General features: G+C 39.9%; 1 protein-coding gene across 1 annotated transcript in view; it reads left to right on the forward strand.

Moving 5' to 3' along the window:
• Window positions 1-10627, forward strand: part of CUNH1orf87 (chromosome unknown C1orf87 homolog) — a 70735-nt gene extending 60108 nt beyond the window's left edge. The window contains exons 10-12 of the mRNA XM_052718292.1: window positions 2015-2088; window positions 5116-5323; window positions 9592-10627. Of these exons, the coding sequence (XP_052574252.1) occupies window positions 2015-2088; window positions 5116-5323; window positions 9592-9752 (443 nt within the window). The 3' untranslated portion in view covers window positions 9753-10627. The remainder of the gene's footprint in view (window positions 1-2014; window positions 2089-5115; window positions 5324-9591) is intronic.
• Window positions 10628-17940: the final 7313 nt, after the last annotated feature.

The following is a 17940-nucleotide window of genomic DNA, read 5'->3' on the forward strand; positions in this document are numbered from 1 at the left end:
CCAAAGTTCACTGTTGGTAAAAGAAAAATACAGGGTTAGTATTTAGGTTTGCCTTTCTGCCATACACAGCAGCTAGAATCCCTTTAGCTGTCTGCCTCTGTCAGAGTAAGCTGAATATTTCCCCTTGCAATAAAGAGCAAATTCTTTTCTTTCACAAATGTGGTGCAGCGAGCAGATCTCAGTGTGAGTAGGTGTTCATGGGTTCCCATAATAACTTAAATTCTCAACAGATTAATTCAGATTTGCCTCAAAGGGACTGCCATCACAGTCTTAAATAAGCATCTGTCTTAGTTAGGGTTTCTACTGCTATGAAGAGACACCATGACCATGGTAACTCTTATATGGGAAAACATTTAATTGGGTGGCTTACAGTTCAGAGGTTCAGTCCATTATCATCATAGTGGGACATGGTGGTGGCATGCAGGCAAACTTGGTGCTGGAGAAGGAGCTAAGAATTCTTTATCTTTTTTTTTTTTTTTAATTCTACATCTTGATCCACAGGCAACAGAGAGTGAACTGAGACACTAGGTGTGATCTGAGCATATGAGATCCCACAGTGACACACTTCCTCCAACAAGGCCATACCTACTCCAACAAAGCCACACCTCCTAATAGTGCCACTCCCTATGATCTTAGGGAGGTCAATTACATTCAAACTACCATCACATCGGTTGAAGTTTATTCTATGGTATCTGGGTAGGTTATAAAGATATATCTGGGTAGGTTACAGATAAAGAAATACAGAGACACATCCCTGTTCTCAGAGGATTGGGAAAGGAATTGGAGAAAAGAAATACACATTTAGTGGCTTTATTTTCCAAACTTTATTAAAGGTGCATAGTCATTCATCTATGAGCAAGCAGTGAGGACTATTTTCATGCTGGGTGCTGAGGCTTCATGTGAAAATGAAATTTCATTGTTGCATTGTCTTCTCCCTCAACAAATTGAAGAAGAGCTGGGGAGATGGCTCAGTTGGTAAAGTTCTTGCTGTATAAACAGGAGCACCCCAACACCTATGTTAAAAAAAAAAAGTCAGGCCCAGCAGGGCAGGACATGGCTATAACCACAGGACTGGGAGTGCAGATACAAGAAGGACTCTGGAGCTTCCTGGGCAGTCAGTCTAACTAATTGGTGAGCTCGAGATTCTGGGAGAGACCCTGTCTCAAAAATAGAAGATGGAGAGTGCCTGAGGAAGATGCCTCTGGCCTCCACACTCACATGTACTCATGTTCATAGTGCCCCTACACATATGCACACACACAAACATGTATACTCATGTGTACTATGCATTCATTTGTATTAAAAAGAGTGAGGCCCAACTGAGAACTATTGTATGTTTGTTGGTGACCTATTTAAATTTCACTTGGCACTATGTGATAGTCACAGGGATTTAGAGTCCATAAGATCCTCCCTAGGCTGGGGAGGACTGAGCAGAAGGTTGTTCTGCATCTAAAGCAAGTTGCCTTTATCCATGAAGGCAGCAGCCTCCAGCCTGGGAATGGAAAGTGTTCACACATCTGATGGGAAAGGGGGTGCAGTACTTGCATTCTAAGAGGCAGAGTGGCAGGAAGAGGATATCAGCCTCACTAAGTTACATAGGCCTTTCTGGTTCAGTGCCTTCCACGGGTTATACTCTGGCTGATCCACACCTCCTCTTTGCGGGCACCATCACCTTGCCTTTGTCCAAATGCTCATCCCTCCAAGAATCACTCCCCACCACTTCTACTGCTTCTAAATAAGTTTAAATGTTTTCCTATTTTCATATATTTCCTGTCTGTGATACGTATAATAATTGTATTGAAGTAATTTGTTTGAGAAACTATTTATCATCCCTTCCCTTATTCTGAAATCCACAAGGTAGAAACCTGGCCTTTTATCCACCAAGTGTCCCCATTGCTTAACACAATGCAAACCACCCAACAGAACCACAGTCTTGCCTTGGCCTCATGTGTATATATGTGCTAAATGTGTATGTCAAGTTCAACCCTTCTCTCTCTCTCTTTTTCTTGCTTAGGAAAGAATGAAAAGGAAACCCCAGGGAACTTGGTTGAAGTCCCTGAGAGACCCCAAAGCAAAACTGAGCATGTGGTATGCAGCTGGGCATGTGGTGCTCCAGGGAGGGCCTTGAGGACCCCTACCCCATCCTCCTACCTCTTGCTGGGCTGGAAACCTACCCTCCCCCATGGGTTCTTTATTTCCATCCTACACCTTGGTGTCAGACTGCCTTTAGGACCTGCTTCACACAGAAAAGGGAGGCAGATCAACTCCTAAAATATGTTTTAACTCTCATTCTAGTTAGTATGTGGAAGTCTCTTGCCCTTGCTCATTGATGGGGTTGCCTTATGCCCTAAGCAATTGTTCTTGTAGCATGTGTACAACTGAGCTTCCAAAACTTGTGACCACCAACTGTCATCAGATTAAAGGGTGGTCAGGAGACTATTTTAATATCTTAACTCCAGCTTCCAGAACCTGAGGATGACCTTTCCCCAAGGGATCATTTTTTAAAATGTAACAAGTTCTCTGATTTAAAAAAGAAAAACAAGGAAAAAGAAAATAAATATCTAGCAAATGGTTAAAAATCCATCTTAATATTCTCAGAATTTAGACAGAAGATTTTTGAAGAATTGAAAAGCAGCACGAGTTTTTCTATTGTTGTTTTGAAAGGTCAGGATTAGAACATAATTCATCTCAAAATGATGTGAGGCCTCTTCATGCCCTTCACACATGGAAATATTTTAGAAAACAGTATCCATTTTGGCAAGCATCTTGCCATGAAGAAAACAACCACAAATGCTTTTCTCCTTGAGTGTTAAGTCTGTTGTGAATAAGATTGTAAAAAAATACATTTTGCTCTTTTATTTTGCCTCCTGTTGAAGGGTTGTTTTGCATTTCTGTAATAATTGACTCTTCTCACATCCTTGTACAAGTAACCTTCATTGCCCCACTTTTAAAAAAGGAGATGAAGCAAGGGGTTGATAAAACAACTTTCCTCCAATACCAGAGAAAATAATCCATCCATATGTTCATTCATTCATTCATTCATTCATTCATTGGCATTCATTCAACAAGCATGTATTGAGAACCTCTATCAGGCACTAATTAGACCTTTGGGATTTTTCAATAACTGTCTTCTAAAACCTTGAGGATCTATCAATAACTATCGCTAGGCAATAGATACTTAGACAAATATTGTATTCAGTGGTGAGTGCCTAGACAGGCAAATGGGTACAAAGAATAAACTCTTGCCCTTTGTGGGCTATATGGGAAGGCAGTACAAGAGGCAGGATGTGAGATGTGTCTTGCAAGGGGCATAGGAGCCCATCCATTCCAGGCACAAGCATCAAAAGGGCTTATGTAGCCAATGGAGTGACATTATAAAGAGGTAAAGACAAAAGGAATATCCGGTTGTCAGGTTTTATGTGCCTATGTAAGACTGAAAGGGATAAGCGGAGAAATAAGCAAAAAGAATGTTAATGTCCCTTGGTCCAAACAAGGAATTTGGACTTCTCCTGGTACATAAAAGTGATATAGGGTACATTAGTTACTTGCTCCTTTACTGAGCCTAATTTGGGTTGACTCATATGTCTACTTCTCCTTCCCTTTATCAGAGAGTGGGGAAGTATCCAAAGAAATTAAAAAAAAAATTGAACTTTTTTGATAAAAACATCATGTATGTAAGTACATCAAATGAATAGATTTTTCTAAAGCTTTCACCATTTCTAAAGTTGCCCAAAGCTCTAAAAATGCATCAGAATAATTGTTTTTTTCTATATGAAAATTTTCTTTGTCCCCAAATTAATTTTATCAAAACAGAATTATTTTCTATTCATCCTGAAAATTTACCAGTTGCCTGTCAACTGTGTCAGTGCGATTTCACACAGTGTTCTGGTATTTCAAACAAAAAATTCTTCACATTCCCCGGGAGCAACCTCATCCATGTCTGTTATCCAACTCAGAAGCGGCTTATTACAGGCGCTCTTCTGCAGGGGGTAGGGGTGTTCACCCTTTACACATGAGAGGTTTGACTTTAGAGAAAGGCAGCAAAGCTCCAGATATCTGAAGGTCAAGGGAATGCAGATGGTACCCATCAGGTACGCACATTTTAGATTGCAATGAACAGAATCAACTCTACTCGCTTAATTAACAGGGAAATCGGGAACTTTTACTGTGTTAATTATGGACAGAAGTGTAACATAAACAAAACCAAGGAGTCAAACATGGGCAAGCTTCCTTATCTTTATTGTGAGCTTCATGTTCCCGGCCCCCTCTCTGCTGGACAATAGGTACACTGCTTGTTTTGCATTGGATGCCCAGCCTCAAACCATGCAAATAGAATGGGGTGTTTCTTCCTATAACCACATGGACTGGATAGTCAGGGGGCAAATTTACCTGAAGAACAGAACAGTGCTGATGAGGCCACAGACATTCACCCCTTCTACACACTGAAGCTCTCAGGATGCCTTACTTGGCACCAAGGGGTCTCACTCGCCTATTTCATCATAAAAGCACTTTTTTTTGTTCTGTAGTGAACATGAGATTAGAATATTGAAGTGATCTAGGTATCACTTGTATTCCCTGCTTAAAGTTTTGGGTCTAGTATGAAGCCTGCCAAATCTTACAAGTCTCTTGTCTTTTCTGAGCTTCCATTTCCTTTGTTAAATTACAGTCAAAGAGAAACTTAGGTATTCTTTAAACTTGGCCCACATGCCAAAGGTGACATTATTATTGTGCCAGTCATTCATTCAACATAAAACCTGAGGAGATAGTAGCTTTACCCAGAAGCCCCTTCCATGTAGATTCCTCTAGCACCCTTTAGAGAATGATATCAGATCTGTCAGCCAGGTCCCAAATCCGTTGCCTGTTTCAAAGCAGAAAACTGAACAAAAATGATGATGTCATCTTTCTCAAAAAAACAAAAACTTGCCATGTTTGCATTCAGCAAAAACTTGGCAGATAGAGCCTTGTGCTGCCAAATATGTTAGACTCTTCCTTGTTTTCCAAAGGCAGACCTTGCAATAAATCTTTCTGGTTGTGTGGCCTCGTCTTTAGCCAAGAGTCTGGAGAAGTTCTGGATAGTGAATATGTGCCAGTGAGATGCTTATGTTGTTTTGCTAGAAAACTCCAGAAGTGAATCCATGGCCAGAAAACCCTACCACTATGACTTTAGCCCCACAAGATCCAGTGAACTCCTTTAAGAACAGGCCAGCCTCTCAGCCTGTTTTGAGTCCGGCCATGATGAAGGATGCTGAACAACCTGAGCTCTGGATAGATAGGTTCAGAAAGCTGGAAAATGCCCTCTACTTATGTGACCTGAGCAACACCGGTAAAGTATGAATTCCAAAGCCCACTAACCTATCTCTATTTGTGTTCTAACCTACACATGAATGGCTAGCTTGTTTTCATTTTATATGTCAATAGTACATTTTATCTAGAAAACAGATGCCTGGCAGAATCAGAAAACACGAAGATAAGTCAAAGAATTCCCCACCCCAGGTGACTGAAAATGGCTTTGTGTTTCTTATCCCTACCTCCACTCTTTCACCTGTTAAACACATACTTCATCCTTGTAATTCCCTTAACTCCTTTTTGCTTCCATGATAAACTCCAAACTACTTAGCAAGTCAAAATCAAGGGTTTCTTGACCTGAGATGTCTCGATGTCTCTTGTACCTTTTTTTTTTTTAGCGTTCCTCATACAGTCATAATGGGTCACTTTTTGCTTTTCCTCAGATATGCCTTACTTTCCCATTTGTCTGAGTCATCTGCCGGTCTGGTCTCCTTTGCCACAATATTTATACTTGAATGTAATCACTATTCTCTGGGGCTTGAGACAGATCTAGGTCAGACTTCATCTGGCTTTGCCAGCTTCTTTAATATCTACCATCATATTTGATATCATGTATTTTTTGCTTGACAGTTCATGTTCTCTCACTAGTAGACTATATTTTTTCTATTGCCTAAAACAAGCATAACAGTTGAACAGTTTTTCTTTAGTTTGAAGAAAATAAATGATTGCATGAGTATAAATAACTAAATATAACATGCAAGGTGACATGTACTCATATTGTGCCATGTGGGCCCTCAGAGAAAGAATCCTTTTGTGGGATCAGTGAAGGATTTATTAATGTTAAAATGATCACTAGAGGTTGAGTGCAAGTATGCTCTGTAAAAGCACTCATATGAAAATAGTTATGTCTTCATTCTCATTGTGTGTTATTTTTTTTCTGTTTTGGATTTCTAATACAATTTTAGACTTCCTGAAACATAATTGTATACTATGCCAAGATTTTTAATAATTATGTGAAAGGAGGAAGAAAAAGAAATTTAGAAAAAACTAAAAACTTCACATACAAGATTAAGCTATCTGAATAATGAAATAATTATTAAAATTGTATTAATGACCCCAGAACTGTGTTAGAGGCTAGACCAGGAAGAAAACAAGAAAGAATGAGTCATGGCTTCTGGCCCCAAGGACAGACTTCTAGGTAAGGTGCAGAGACTCGCAGTAGTTAATAGCATTACAAAGGAAAAGTAAAGAGATAATACATAATAAGATTTTATGATTGAAGGAAGGATTGAAAATTAAGTAGTCAAAGGAAACACATCAGGTGCTCAGTTACTATTAAATATGATAAAGGAGTTCTAATATACTATGTCTTTCAAATAATCTAAAAAGAAGGAATTTTGGATAATTTCCTAACAAGAAATGATAAATATTTGAGATAAATATGCCTACTCCAATTAAATTATACAAAGTTTATTTTTAGCAGAACATCACATGGTATTCCATAAATATATATCAACTGAAATTGCTAATATAAAAAAGAAAGAGACGAGATACTAAAGGAAACTTAGCATATAATGTCAATGGAAGTACCAGAGACAGTCCTGGGAAGACAGAGCTGGATCTGAAACATGATGTAAGGAATGCTTTAGTGATGTTAACAACTTATTCTAAGTTGAAACCATCTTCTGCAAATGTTAGGAGTTGAGCTCACTCATGACAGGGAAAAGAATGAACAAGACAAACCTAGAAGATGACATTAGGTTGAGACTCTACCGTGAATCCTGGGAGCTAGGATAAGGCTTCCTTCTTTACCAGAATCCATCAAAAGTTCAACTAGAGAAGGTCAACAGGAAAGCTGAGATATATCATTTAGGGAAGATTTCTCTGGGGAAGAAGGAAGATTAAAAGGTTATTGAAGCAACCCTGAGACTAGCTATATACTATGTTGAAAGAAAAGGCATTCCTAAATAAAATGTCAAATCATGATAATGGATGCTGGATCCTAAACTTAGTTGCTAAGAAACTCCCCAAAGATTTGGACCTTTCTCATAGGAATGAAACAGTTTAAGGGAAAAAATGTAGTTTTGTTGACTTTGGGGACAGATTCTGATGGCTTTGAGATGCCTTTTTCATGCCCCCTTCACTGTTTATGCCTGTTTTCTCCGTTTCTATGAAATTTGCTAGTTGCTCAACAGCCAAAGAATGTATCAGCCAGATCTGGGAACATCTACAACTGTCTTTAATGGGAAAGAGGATTAACTAAGGTCGCGCTGTTGGTTCATTAGCCACAGTATTTCACAGACCGTGAAGGCCTTTTCTAGATGTGGGGCTGACAACACCTGCTCTACCCACAGATGACTCACTGTTCTTTATTATGTGCAAGGAGCTAAGTAGGCCAGTGCATTCCCTATCCAGGAGCCAGGCGGACCATCCATCATCGAATCAGTGTTTCTGGGAACCTACTGAGCTTATCCCCTAATGGGGGTTGTGAAGAAAATAGCCTTGAAGAGAAGGAACAAGGAATGACAAGTATTCTAAAGAGCGAGCCAATGGTGTGCTAAGAATTCACCCAGTGAACCAAAGTCTAAATAGAAAATATAAAGTTAAAGGGGCAGAATGCCTTAAAGGACATTCTTTTCATGGGCCTGAATATTTCATGCTTTTCCTCTCTAAATTTTTATATTGGCCAGAAAATGAAGGGTTAGTGCTCTTTTTTTGCAGAGGAAAAACTCAAGCTCAAAATGATAACATAGGAGCCAATAGGAATCTAATCCATAATTCAAACTTAGGTCTTCCTGATGTCTCGCTACAGCTAGGACTCAAGACATACTAGAAAGAGAATGAGGATTTGCTTATTTTTGATCAAGAGATATAAATTCAAGCCCAGACTCTATCAGTTAATGTTCTCCACCATCAAATCTGTTCAGAAACAGCTGCCTAAGATGGTGCCTCCTACAATGAGGTGGATCTTCCTGTGTCAATTAACAATCCAGAAAATCCCAAAGACATGCCTAGGGGCTAAACTGATTTAGATAATTCCTAACTAAGACTCTTCCAGGTTGTATCAAGTTGAAGTTAAAACTGACCAGGACACAAGACATCTTTTTTTTTTTTTTTTTGAGACAGAGTTTCTCTGTGTAGTTTTGATGCCTGTTCTGGATCTCACTCTGTAGACAGGCTGGCCTCAAACTCACAGAGACCTGCCTGCCTCTGCCTCCCAAGTGCTGGGATTAAAGTGTGCACCTCCTTTAATCCTTAAAGACATTGGAAAGCTTTTTTGGGGGATGGGGCACTTTATGGCACAGATTTCACAGTTCAAAGAACACAATTAACAGATCATGTGACCCACATTTAATTTCTTACCCTCGTTTCATGTGATATAGTAGTTAACTTTGAGCATCCTTAAGCAAATGATTGAACAACTCTATGACTCAGTTTTTCCCATTATTAAATGGGTCATGGTGAGAGCCAAATAAATCAATATTATAAAATGCTTGGAATAGAGCTTGAGATATGGGATATTTTGTAGGAAAATATTCATTATTGTATTTATTGTTCCACTTCAGTGAATCTTTTGCATAACTTATCTTCCTCATAGTTTGGAGAACTTCCATAGACAACAGAATTATTGCTCTGTATTTTAAGCGTAGCATCTAACACATCTAAGCTTCTAATTCAGGCTTCTGAATCAGTTAGTGATCATTAATGATACTGTGATCCACACTTACAGTCCTCTCTGCAGCCATCACCACCCAACCTTCATGCAGAAAGCATGCTGACACTTCATCATTGAGGCATATGACATATGGGTGACAGAATACTTGCTGTGCATCCACACTTCTGTCACACAGGTTACTTGGAGAGAGTCACAGAAGAATGTCAGGAAGGAGCAGTTTAATGCCTGCATGTTTTGAAACATCCATAGGTACTTTGATAAGAAAAGAAGCCAGGATATTTAGGAATGCTTTTAACAGGCACCCCACTTCCTTGAAAATTCGCCCTTAAATGTATAGATATAAAGAATGAGCTTAAATTCCTTAGAACATACATGTGGTGTTACTGGACCCATCTGCTTTATTTTACCCCAAAGTCACCTCCTAAGATCTATAAGTATATCCAAGACTCTAAATATCTTAAGTCAATTTAAAGAATCTTAAAGTCTTAAAACATTAGTGTTTAGCATCTAAACACTCATTCAGGCTAACATATATCTTTTCTTGATTTTTTTCCCTTCCTCATTAAAAAAACAAAACAAACAAACAACAAAAACAACAACTTAATCTTAATCTACCAATGGCATCACAGGAGTTCTGGAGAAGGAGAGAGCCAGACGCCTCATACACAACTACAATCTCATTTACAACTTGTCCCTGAGTCCTCGGAGAATTGACCGGGCTTTGCGGAGGTTCCGTTCTGGAGAAGATGTCCTCTTGGAGCCAGCACTGCGGTATTTAAAGGAGCTGTGAGAACAAGCATGGACTGTGAGAGCAATGTTTCTTTCATTTCCCCTTTACCTGGACTTGTGCTTCTCCTCAGTCTGAGTGCTGGGGTAGAGGCTCTGTTTGAGCTGAGACAAATGTAGCTGTTCTAGCCACTTTTGACTTGGACTTGGCTATGATGAGGAGCCGTTCACAATGATCAGAGAAATCTGACTTTCTCTTCTGATGTAACAAGAGTCCAATCACTTAAAGTGCTCTTCTGTTCTTACAGTGCTTATTATCAATGTGTTCAATATTTTTCTACATTGCCAACAAACTGGCTTTGTAAGTAACGTGAGTTCATGTGTCAAAAAGCATGCAGAATGGTGTTGACTCACCAGAATGTCTGATGCAGAGGAGACCTCAATAGATTTTTTGTTGGGTTTGGTTTTGAGACAGGGTCTAAATATATAGTCCAGGTTGGCTTTCAACTTGTAATCTTACTGTCTCAGATTCTTGAGGGCTCCAATACATAATTCCCCATGTATGTAATTAGGTCCATATGCTAATCACTATTCTAGGAAGGATTTACACTATAAGAAAAATAAAAGTATTGATACTGAACAGTAAGCAGGACAATAATTTTGAGTTAGAGTTTTCTATGTAAGTCCATCATCTTCTCCAGGGCAATGTGAGCCATGTCTCCAGGGATATTTCCCAGAGTCCCTGAGAGATATTTCAAGAAAGGATGCCTGGCAGTGGAGCCAGGATCTGTCCTTGGTGCATGGGCTGACTTTTTGGAGCCTGGGGCCTATGCTGAGACATTTTGCTCAGCCTTGGTGTAGGGAGGAGGGGGCTGGACCTGCCTCAGTTGAATCTACCAGGCTGAGATGAATCCCCAGGGGATACCTTGCCTTGGAGGAGGTGGGAATTGGGGGTGGAATGAGGGGAAAGGCTGGGGGTTGGGAGGAGGGAGGACAGGGGAATCCGTGGCTGATATGTAAAATTAAGTTAATTATAAAATAATAATTTTAAAAAAGATATAATTATAAAAAAAAGAAATGATGCCTGGGATTAGACTTCAGAACATGCTCTGCTCCCTCAGGGTAGAGTTTCCACCAACCGCAGAGTTCTATCTTGAACATGCTCTCAGGCTCTTCTCTTCCTAAGTACAACAGAGATAACCATAGGTTCACTGAAGACTTCAGAGATAAGGTGTCCCCAGGATCATCACTAATGCAAACTGATCTGGATGCTGACCTTGAATAGTATGGGAGATAAGATAAATAATTTAGACCATGTCAGGAAACAATCAAACAAAATGACCTCTGAGTGTCTCATGAAAACATCTCATGAACAAACTTTCAAGAACAAAAGTACCTAAATCCATTAAAATAAACTCATTAGTTTTTACCAACTTAACTTCTGGAACTCCTAGACCTGCCTTATAATTCAATAAAGTAAAGACAGGAATAGCTTTCTCATGCTGCCAACATGCCAAGTGAAGAAAATGAGGGGTTTAGGTCTAATGGTTCAATACAACTACTAAGTCCCAGAAAGTTGACACTTCAATTTTCCAAATTTGATATTTCAGTAAGATGTTTCACAGGTCCATTTCACAGATAAGAAAATAGGCTTAGAAAAGCAAAGAGTAAGAAAGCTTCAGGTTGTGCTAGTCATTTGCTAGAGAGAGGTGGCTTCCTGTGGAGCTCTGGACCCTGGTAGACTATCTCTGGGTAGGTGGGCAGGAGATGCAGCTGGGATAGAGGGAGTTCTAAACCTGATTTGAGATTAGATTAATAAACTCAATCATAATTCTCAACAGCAAGAGTTTTTGCCTTGCCCACTATTTTCTATTCCTGTCCAATAGAGTTCTTGATCTGTGGCCTGAGTAACCAACTGATATAAATGGATGGGGCTCATTTTATACAGACCGCTCGCTGTGCAATAGGTGTTCCCAGAACAGTGTGACTACAGGTGGAGTGTAACCAGTACTCCCATAGTATTGGCTGAATGAATGGGAAACATGGAGGGAAACCATGGCCAGATCATAATCCACACCATCCAAATCACACCAAGAATAGAAGAGGAACAGGCTCTACGAACAGCTAAAAGCCATTCAATACACAGTAGACTTGGCAGCCAGTGTCTTAATCTCCCTGAACTTCAGTTTCTTCATCTACAAGAAGGAAGTAATTGGACTTCCTTGTAAGAGTGTGATAAACACTGGAAGCAATGCCATTTTTACAACTCGTTGCATACAGAAAACACGAACTCTCAGGAAATCTCAAAAAACTGAACAAATGGTCTGTGTGGCATAACAGCGGGGAGTCAGTCCAATACCATACCAAAACAAATTTTTATATGTATTTTGTTATTCTAGTTCCAAATAACAATTGCTTTTGAATCATCTCCTGTCTAGAGTTCCTCACTGCTTTACTCCCAACATGTATGTGGTATGTGTGTGTGTGTGCACACTGTTTTGAAACAAATGAGACATGAAGTAGTGTGGAAGGAGAGGGAGAGGGTGGATCTATGAAGTGTCACAGGGAGGAATGGGGTATATATGATCAAAATATAGTGTATGAAATTCTCTAAGAATTAATAGAGTGTATATTCTTTTTAAAAGAACAATAAGATAGGCTTTACTGTAGCAGTGGCATAGGGACTACTACAAGGGAGTTGTACCCTACAGGAGAGAGATTGGGATCAACTCCAATACGGCCAGGGGAAATGGGAACATACAGACAATGATCAAAAAAGGCAGGGGGGGTGAATACAGGGACAATTAAAAAGAGGCATCAGAGATGGGGATGGAGGTTCTGACTAAAACTACCTGATATGATTCCAATTAAAGTCAGGGTACATGGCCATATAATGGTTACAGTTTTGGCAAAAAGGGAATGTTTGGGGTTTTTGTTTTTGTTTGTTTGTGTGTGTATGTGTGTGTGTGTGTGTGTGTGTGTGTGTGTGTGTGTGTGTGTGTGTCTGTCTGTCTGTCTGTCTGTCTGTCTGTCTATCTGAATGTGTACATGTTATATGTGTATACTCATTACTTTTGTCTGAGTTAAAATTAAAGGAACAAAATCTAACTTTAGACAGAAGTGTACTTACCAAGGTAACAATGTGACAGTAGAGGTTATGTGAAGCCAACAAATGGACGTAAGTATCAATATGCTATGATGTCATTATGCTCAAGAATGTCATTGTGGCCTCTGTTGTTTTCTATTATTCTCAGATGCTACATACTCTCTGTGTGTCATTGTGGAATTCTAATAAACATGGAGAAGTAAAGCCTGTTGATTGATAAGCTTCCTGCAGTAGAACTTTTGTGAGTGACATTATACAGTAGGCTTCTTAGAAACAATCCAGTAGTGTGTGTGTGGAAACAATCCAATAGTGTGTGTGTGTGTGTGTGTGTGTGTGTGTGTGTGTGTCCTAACTTTGTAAGAACTGCAAGCTTTAAACATAGAGAAAGTAGAGGACAGAGCATTATCTCACCAAGGGCAGACTCTCTCATACCATATATCATTTCATTCATATTAAATGAGATACTGCTTAGCACTATATCTCCCACACCTCAGAAAAGTACCACAGAGGAAGAGGAAAGTGCACTTTATTTTTATACAGGATTTCCCTTTACCTTCAAGCAACAGGCCTAATCATTAATTTTCTCCCGATACTGAAACTAGCAGTTGACTCATTCATTTAGGTCCTTCTTGGTCAGCATAAAACTGTATTTTACATTATTTTCCTGACTGTAATTGCTCTTCTTAGTACACAAAATAGGTTGGCATTACTGTGCCCATCCTACAGTTGAGAAACTGAGGCTCCAGGTATTGAGCATCACATAGATTCTCACATAGGTTCTAACAACCCTAGTGAGATCAACTGAGTCAAGACTGGAAAACTATCGTGTCACCTCTGTGCCCAGCAATCCCATGCAGGCCACACTGGCAGCAAACACCCTGCAGAATGAAGCTCACACATGACCATTAGCAAACCCCAGCTGCTTTCTTCCAGCTCCATCACCCCTCTGAGCCAGAAACAAAGAGCATTCTCCAGCTACCTGGGAGTGGGATGTTCACAGAAGCAAAAACATAACAGAAGCAATTGCAAAGTCCAGAGTTTGCTAAGTGCTCACTAACTCTTCTGAGGAATTCCCAAAGATCATTAAAAGGAGCAATAAGGAGGGGGTGATATTCTAATTGGGATCAGAAAATGGACAGCTTTGGTTCTGTCTAGAGAACTGTGAAGCTCTGGAAACAAGTGCATGCCTTTCTTCTCTCCCTCTCCTCACTCCATGTCTTTATGAGCCTTTCAGCTACAGTTCCAATGCTCCTTAGCAACAAAGGCGGGCTTCCCAGAGCTGGGTGCCTCAGGAATGCCAGGCCTTCCCCTCATTAGCATTGAGGGGCCTCATCTGCCTGCACAGTTGGCCGGGAACCATGCAAAAGGCAAAGTGGTTTGGGGGAGGCCCAGCATTTACCACGGCTTGTTGGAAAGTGGGAAGCCGCCACAAAAGTTTCCAAACAAAAGGCATCAATATTATTTGTGGAGCCATCAGGCTGCCTGGGACACAATATGGCTCTGGCTTGGCCACATGCTCCCTCTGCAGGTTCTGAGCAAAGACTCTGGGCCTTCCCACAACATATCTTGGCCTTAGATACCTGTACATGACAGTATTTTCCTGCTCCCTCTCTTCTATTTTGTTGCTCTTTAGACTCAGTTTTTCCAAATTGGACAATGGGTAGACTCCACCTGGTAGTGGAGTTGCCCAAAGGAGGGCAGCTGACAAAGGGTAAATGGTCAGATGGTAGGACAATCAGAAGCAGATGGTGCTTCCAGGAATGGAGTCCAGACAAATTCACAGGCAGATTGAGCTCTGAAAAAGGGCATGGGAGATTTATCTTGTGAAGAGCAATTGGCACCTGGTACCAAGCCCTAAAGCACACACACTGATATCCCACACAGTTTTCTGTTCTCACTCAAGGGAGATTCATACTGAGATACTGCCTCATCAGAATTCCAAAGTACTGGCTAGTTAGCCAATTCCCAGAAGATTACAACTGAAGCTCATTTTCTGCTCTTTCACAGAGCTAGCTCTAAGGAGAAAGTCCTTGAGCTTCCCTGTGCTTGGACACCTTCTGAGATGGGGCTCTTGACTACTTATCCCCTTGGACAAGTCTAATTTGTTTTTCCAAAAACCATCTCTACCCTCCCTGTGGACATAGAGAATGAAGATTGATGACTGTGCTAACATGTGCCTGGCCTTTTTTGGCAGAAGAAAGAAAGAAAGGGGGAGGGGGAAGGAGAAGTGGGGGTCTTGCTTCTCTCCTACAGTACCGACTCAAGTTCCAGAGGGTCAAAATGTGAAGGGAGCTAGAGAAACTCGTGTATAAATAAATGCATTAGGTTACAAGGGGTTCTTTTTAAAATGTTCTAAGTTGTGAGAATTTTATACATGGATACTGTATTTACATCCTTTCCACACCTCTCTCTTTCCCCTCTAATTCTTCACATGCCCCCCATTCCCTTTCATATTCATGCCCTCTATTATTATTAAGTAAATATACATACAATCACACACACACACACACACACACACACACACACACACACACACACAACCTACTAATTCAATTTAGTGTTGCTTCTACTACATGTGCTTAGAGCTGACCATTTAGGATTGGATAAGCTATCAGGAGGCTTGTTTCTTGAGAAAACTTATTCTCCCTCTCTCAGCAGCCACTGATGGCTTGTAGCTCTTCATTGAGTGTCTGAACCTTGCAAACTCTCTCCCATCCATGTTGATGGGTGTGGTCACTGTTTGGGTTCTGTTTAAACAATCATACTATATGTTGAGATTTTGTGGGTTCAGTTTTTCTGCCATGTCTAGAAGATATTGTCCTTTTTAAAGATTTACTTTTATTCATTTTTTTGTTCAGATGACCAGTCTTTTGGAGAAAGTGAGGGTGTTGAAATCAATTACTACTAATGGGTTGAGATTAATCTACATGTTAAATCCACTAGTATGTTTTTATGAAATTAGGTGCACTTGAATTTGGTGAATGTACCTTTAGGTAGTTACATCTTTTTGGTTAAGTATTCTCTTGATTAAGATGAAGTGTCCCTCTTTATCTTCTCAGAATAGTTTTAGTTGGAAGTCTATTTTGTCATATATCAGAATAGCAATGCCTGCTTGCTTCCTGGTTCCATCTTATTGGAATACTTTTGTCTATGCTTTTATTCTAAGGCCATGTATATTCTTTAAAACTAAGATGTATTTCTCATAGAAAACAAATAGATGGACTCTTTTCTTGATCAATTTAGTCAGCCTGTATCTTTTGATTAGAGAATTAAGACCCATCAACAAGAGGAAAATCATTCCTAATACTGGACACCTAGCCAACTACCTATGGATAGTAAAGCCATGGACCTTAGAAGAGGACTTGTAACTACCACTTACTAAATCAGCATAATTTTCAGCTACATTCTAAATGCATATCCTAACACCCAGAGAAAAGTATAGTTAGTCTTTCGCCTTCATCAAAGAAATTTCTCTTTGAAACAGACAGTGACCGTTAAAGAAATCTGCAACCAATCAAAATGCAGAGTTGTGGATATCAATCCCAGTGGATACATCTACAGCACAACTGCCACACTTAAGGCCCAGGGATTGTTACAGGAGAGTGAGCAGAAGGAGTGTAAAAGCCATAGATCAGTGACTTAGCTATGAGATTGTGTCTCCTAAGAATGTCAGGGCTACACCCATAAGGTTTTACCAACATGACTGCTTAAAGAAGGGCTAACAAGGACAACAACAGTAGACATGCTTATGTGGCTGGAGGAAAGCCCAGGAGGCTTCAATCCTACACAAAGAACTACAGACAAGTAAGACATACTGCAAGAGGAGGATAGTCTTCTCCAGGAAAGAGCTAACCAATTGGTTACCCAATGCCAAATTGTCAGCCACAAAAACATACAAGGAATATTATAAAGAAAGTTGTATTTATGTATTTACAAATATATGTGTGTGTCAGCTATTGATGAAAAATGAGACCATGAATTTGAAAAAGAACAAGGAGGGGGGTTATGTGAAGGTTGGGAGGGGATGAAAAGGAGGGGGAAATGATGTAATTGTATTATAATCTCAAAAATAAAAGAAACATTTTTTAAAAGATTTGTGTTTGACATTTTTATTTATGTATGGCTATCTATATCTGTGTCATATGTGTGGATATGTACTGTGTACACATTTCCATAGAGGTCAAAGAGGATTTTCTCGAGCTCCAGATGGTCATAGCTGTCCAGTATGGATACTCTGAAGGAGCAGTTGATACTTTCAACCACTGAGCCATCTTCCTAGTTCCTTGATAGGCCTTCTTTAACTAAATACTGCAAGTTAGGAGATTTAAGCAGAATTGTACTGTTTCAGTCTGGAGGCTAGAAATCCCAAACCAAGGTATGGCAGGTATGGCAGGGCTAGTTCTTTCTGAGGCTTGAAAGGGGTTTGCCCTACGTCATCTCCCTAGCTCTGCCTAGTTTGCTGACATTCCTTGGCATTCCTTAAATTTTAAAAGCATGACCTTTGTCTATGATTTTATTTTCTCATGATATTTTCCTTGTTTTTGCGTCCATCTCTGTGTCCCAACATCCCCTTTTATAAGCAACCACCACATTAAATAAATGTCTAGAAGTTAGAACTCCAGAAGTTCTTTTATGCTACAGGTGACCGAGATTATGACAGGAGCATAACTGATTGTGCAGGTGAGATAAACTCTTTCTTGGACTTACCCTGGGAAAGGGGTCATGATTGAAGGAGGGAATATCTCCATTGGAATGGATTGGTGGGCATTTCCTGAAGGAGAAGACACTTACACTCAGCTTAAATTCTGAATGGATTTTGACCTTCCCAAGAAAAAGAAAAGTATGTATAAAAAGACTGAATAGTGCTAGTGAAGTTGTAATTATTAGAGGAGATTCTAGAACCTCTAATTTGCTAAACCAGCACAATCCCTGACAACAATCTATATACATTTGTTATTATATTCACAAATAAGTATAACCTTCACCCTTATCAAGGAATCTTCTCTTTGTAACAGACTTAGACCACTCCAATCATAACCAATCAAAATGCAACTCATCTCAGTCCCATTGGATACATCTACAAAACATTCCCTTTCCTAAGGTTCAATGAACACTGTGGAAGAGGAGGCAGAAAGACTGTAAGAGC

The sequence above is a fragment of the Peromyscus californicus genome, unplaced genomic scaffold (assembly GCF_007827085.1).
Source record: "Peromyscus californicus insignis strain IS unplaced genomic scaffold, ASM782708v3 Scaffold_5__1_contigs__length_169319896, whole genome shotgun sequence".
Lineage (NCBI taxonomy): Eukaryota > Metazoa > Chordata > Mammalia > Rodentia > Cricetidae > Peromyscus > Peromyscus californicus.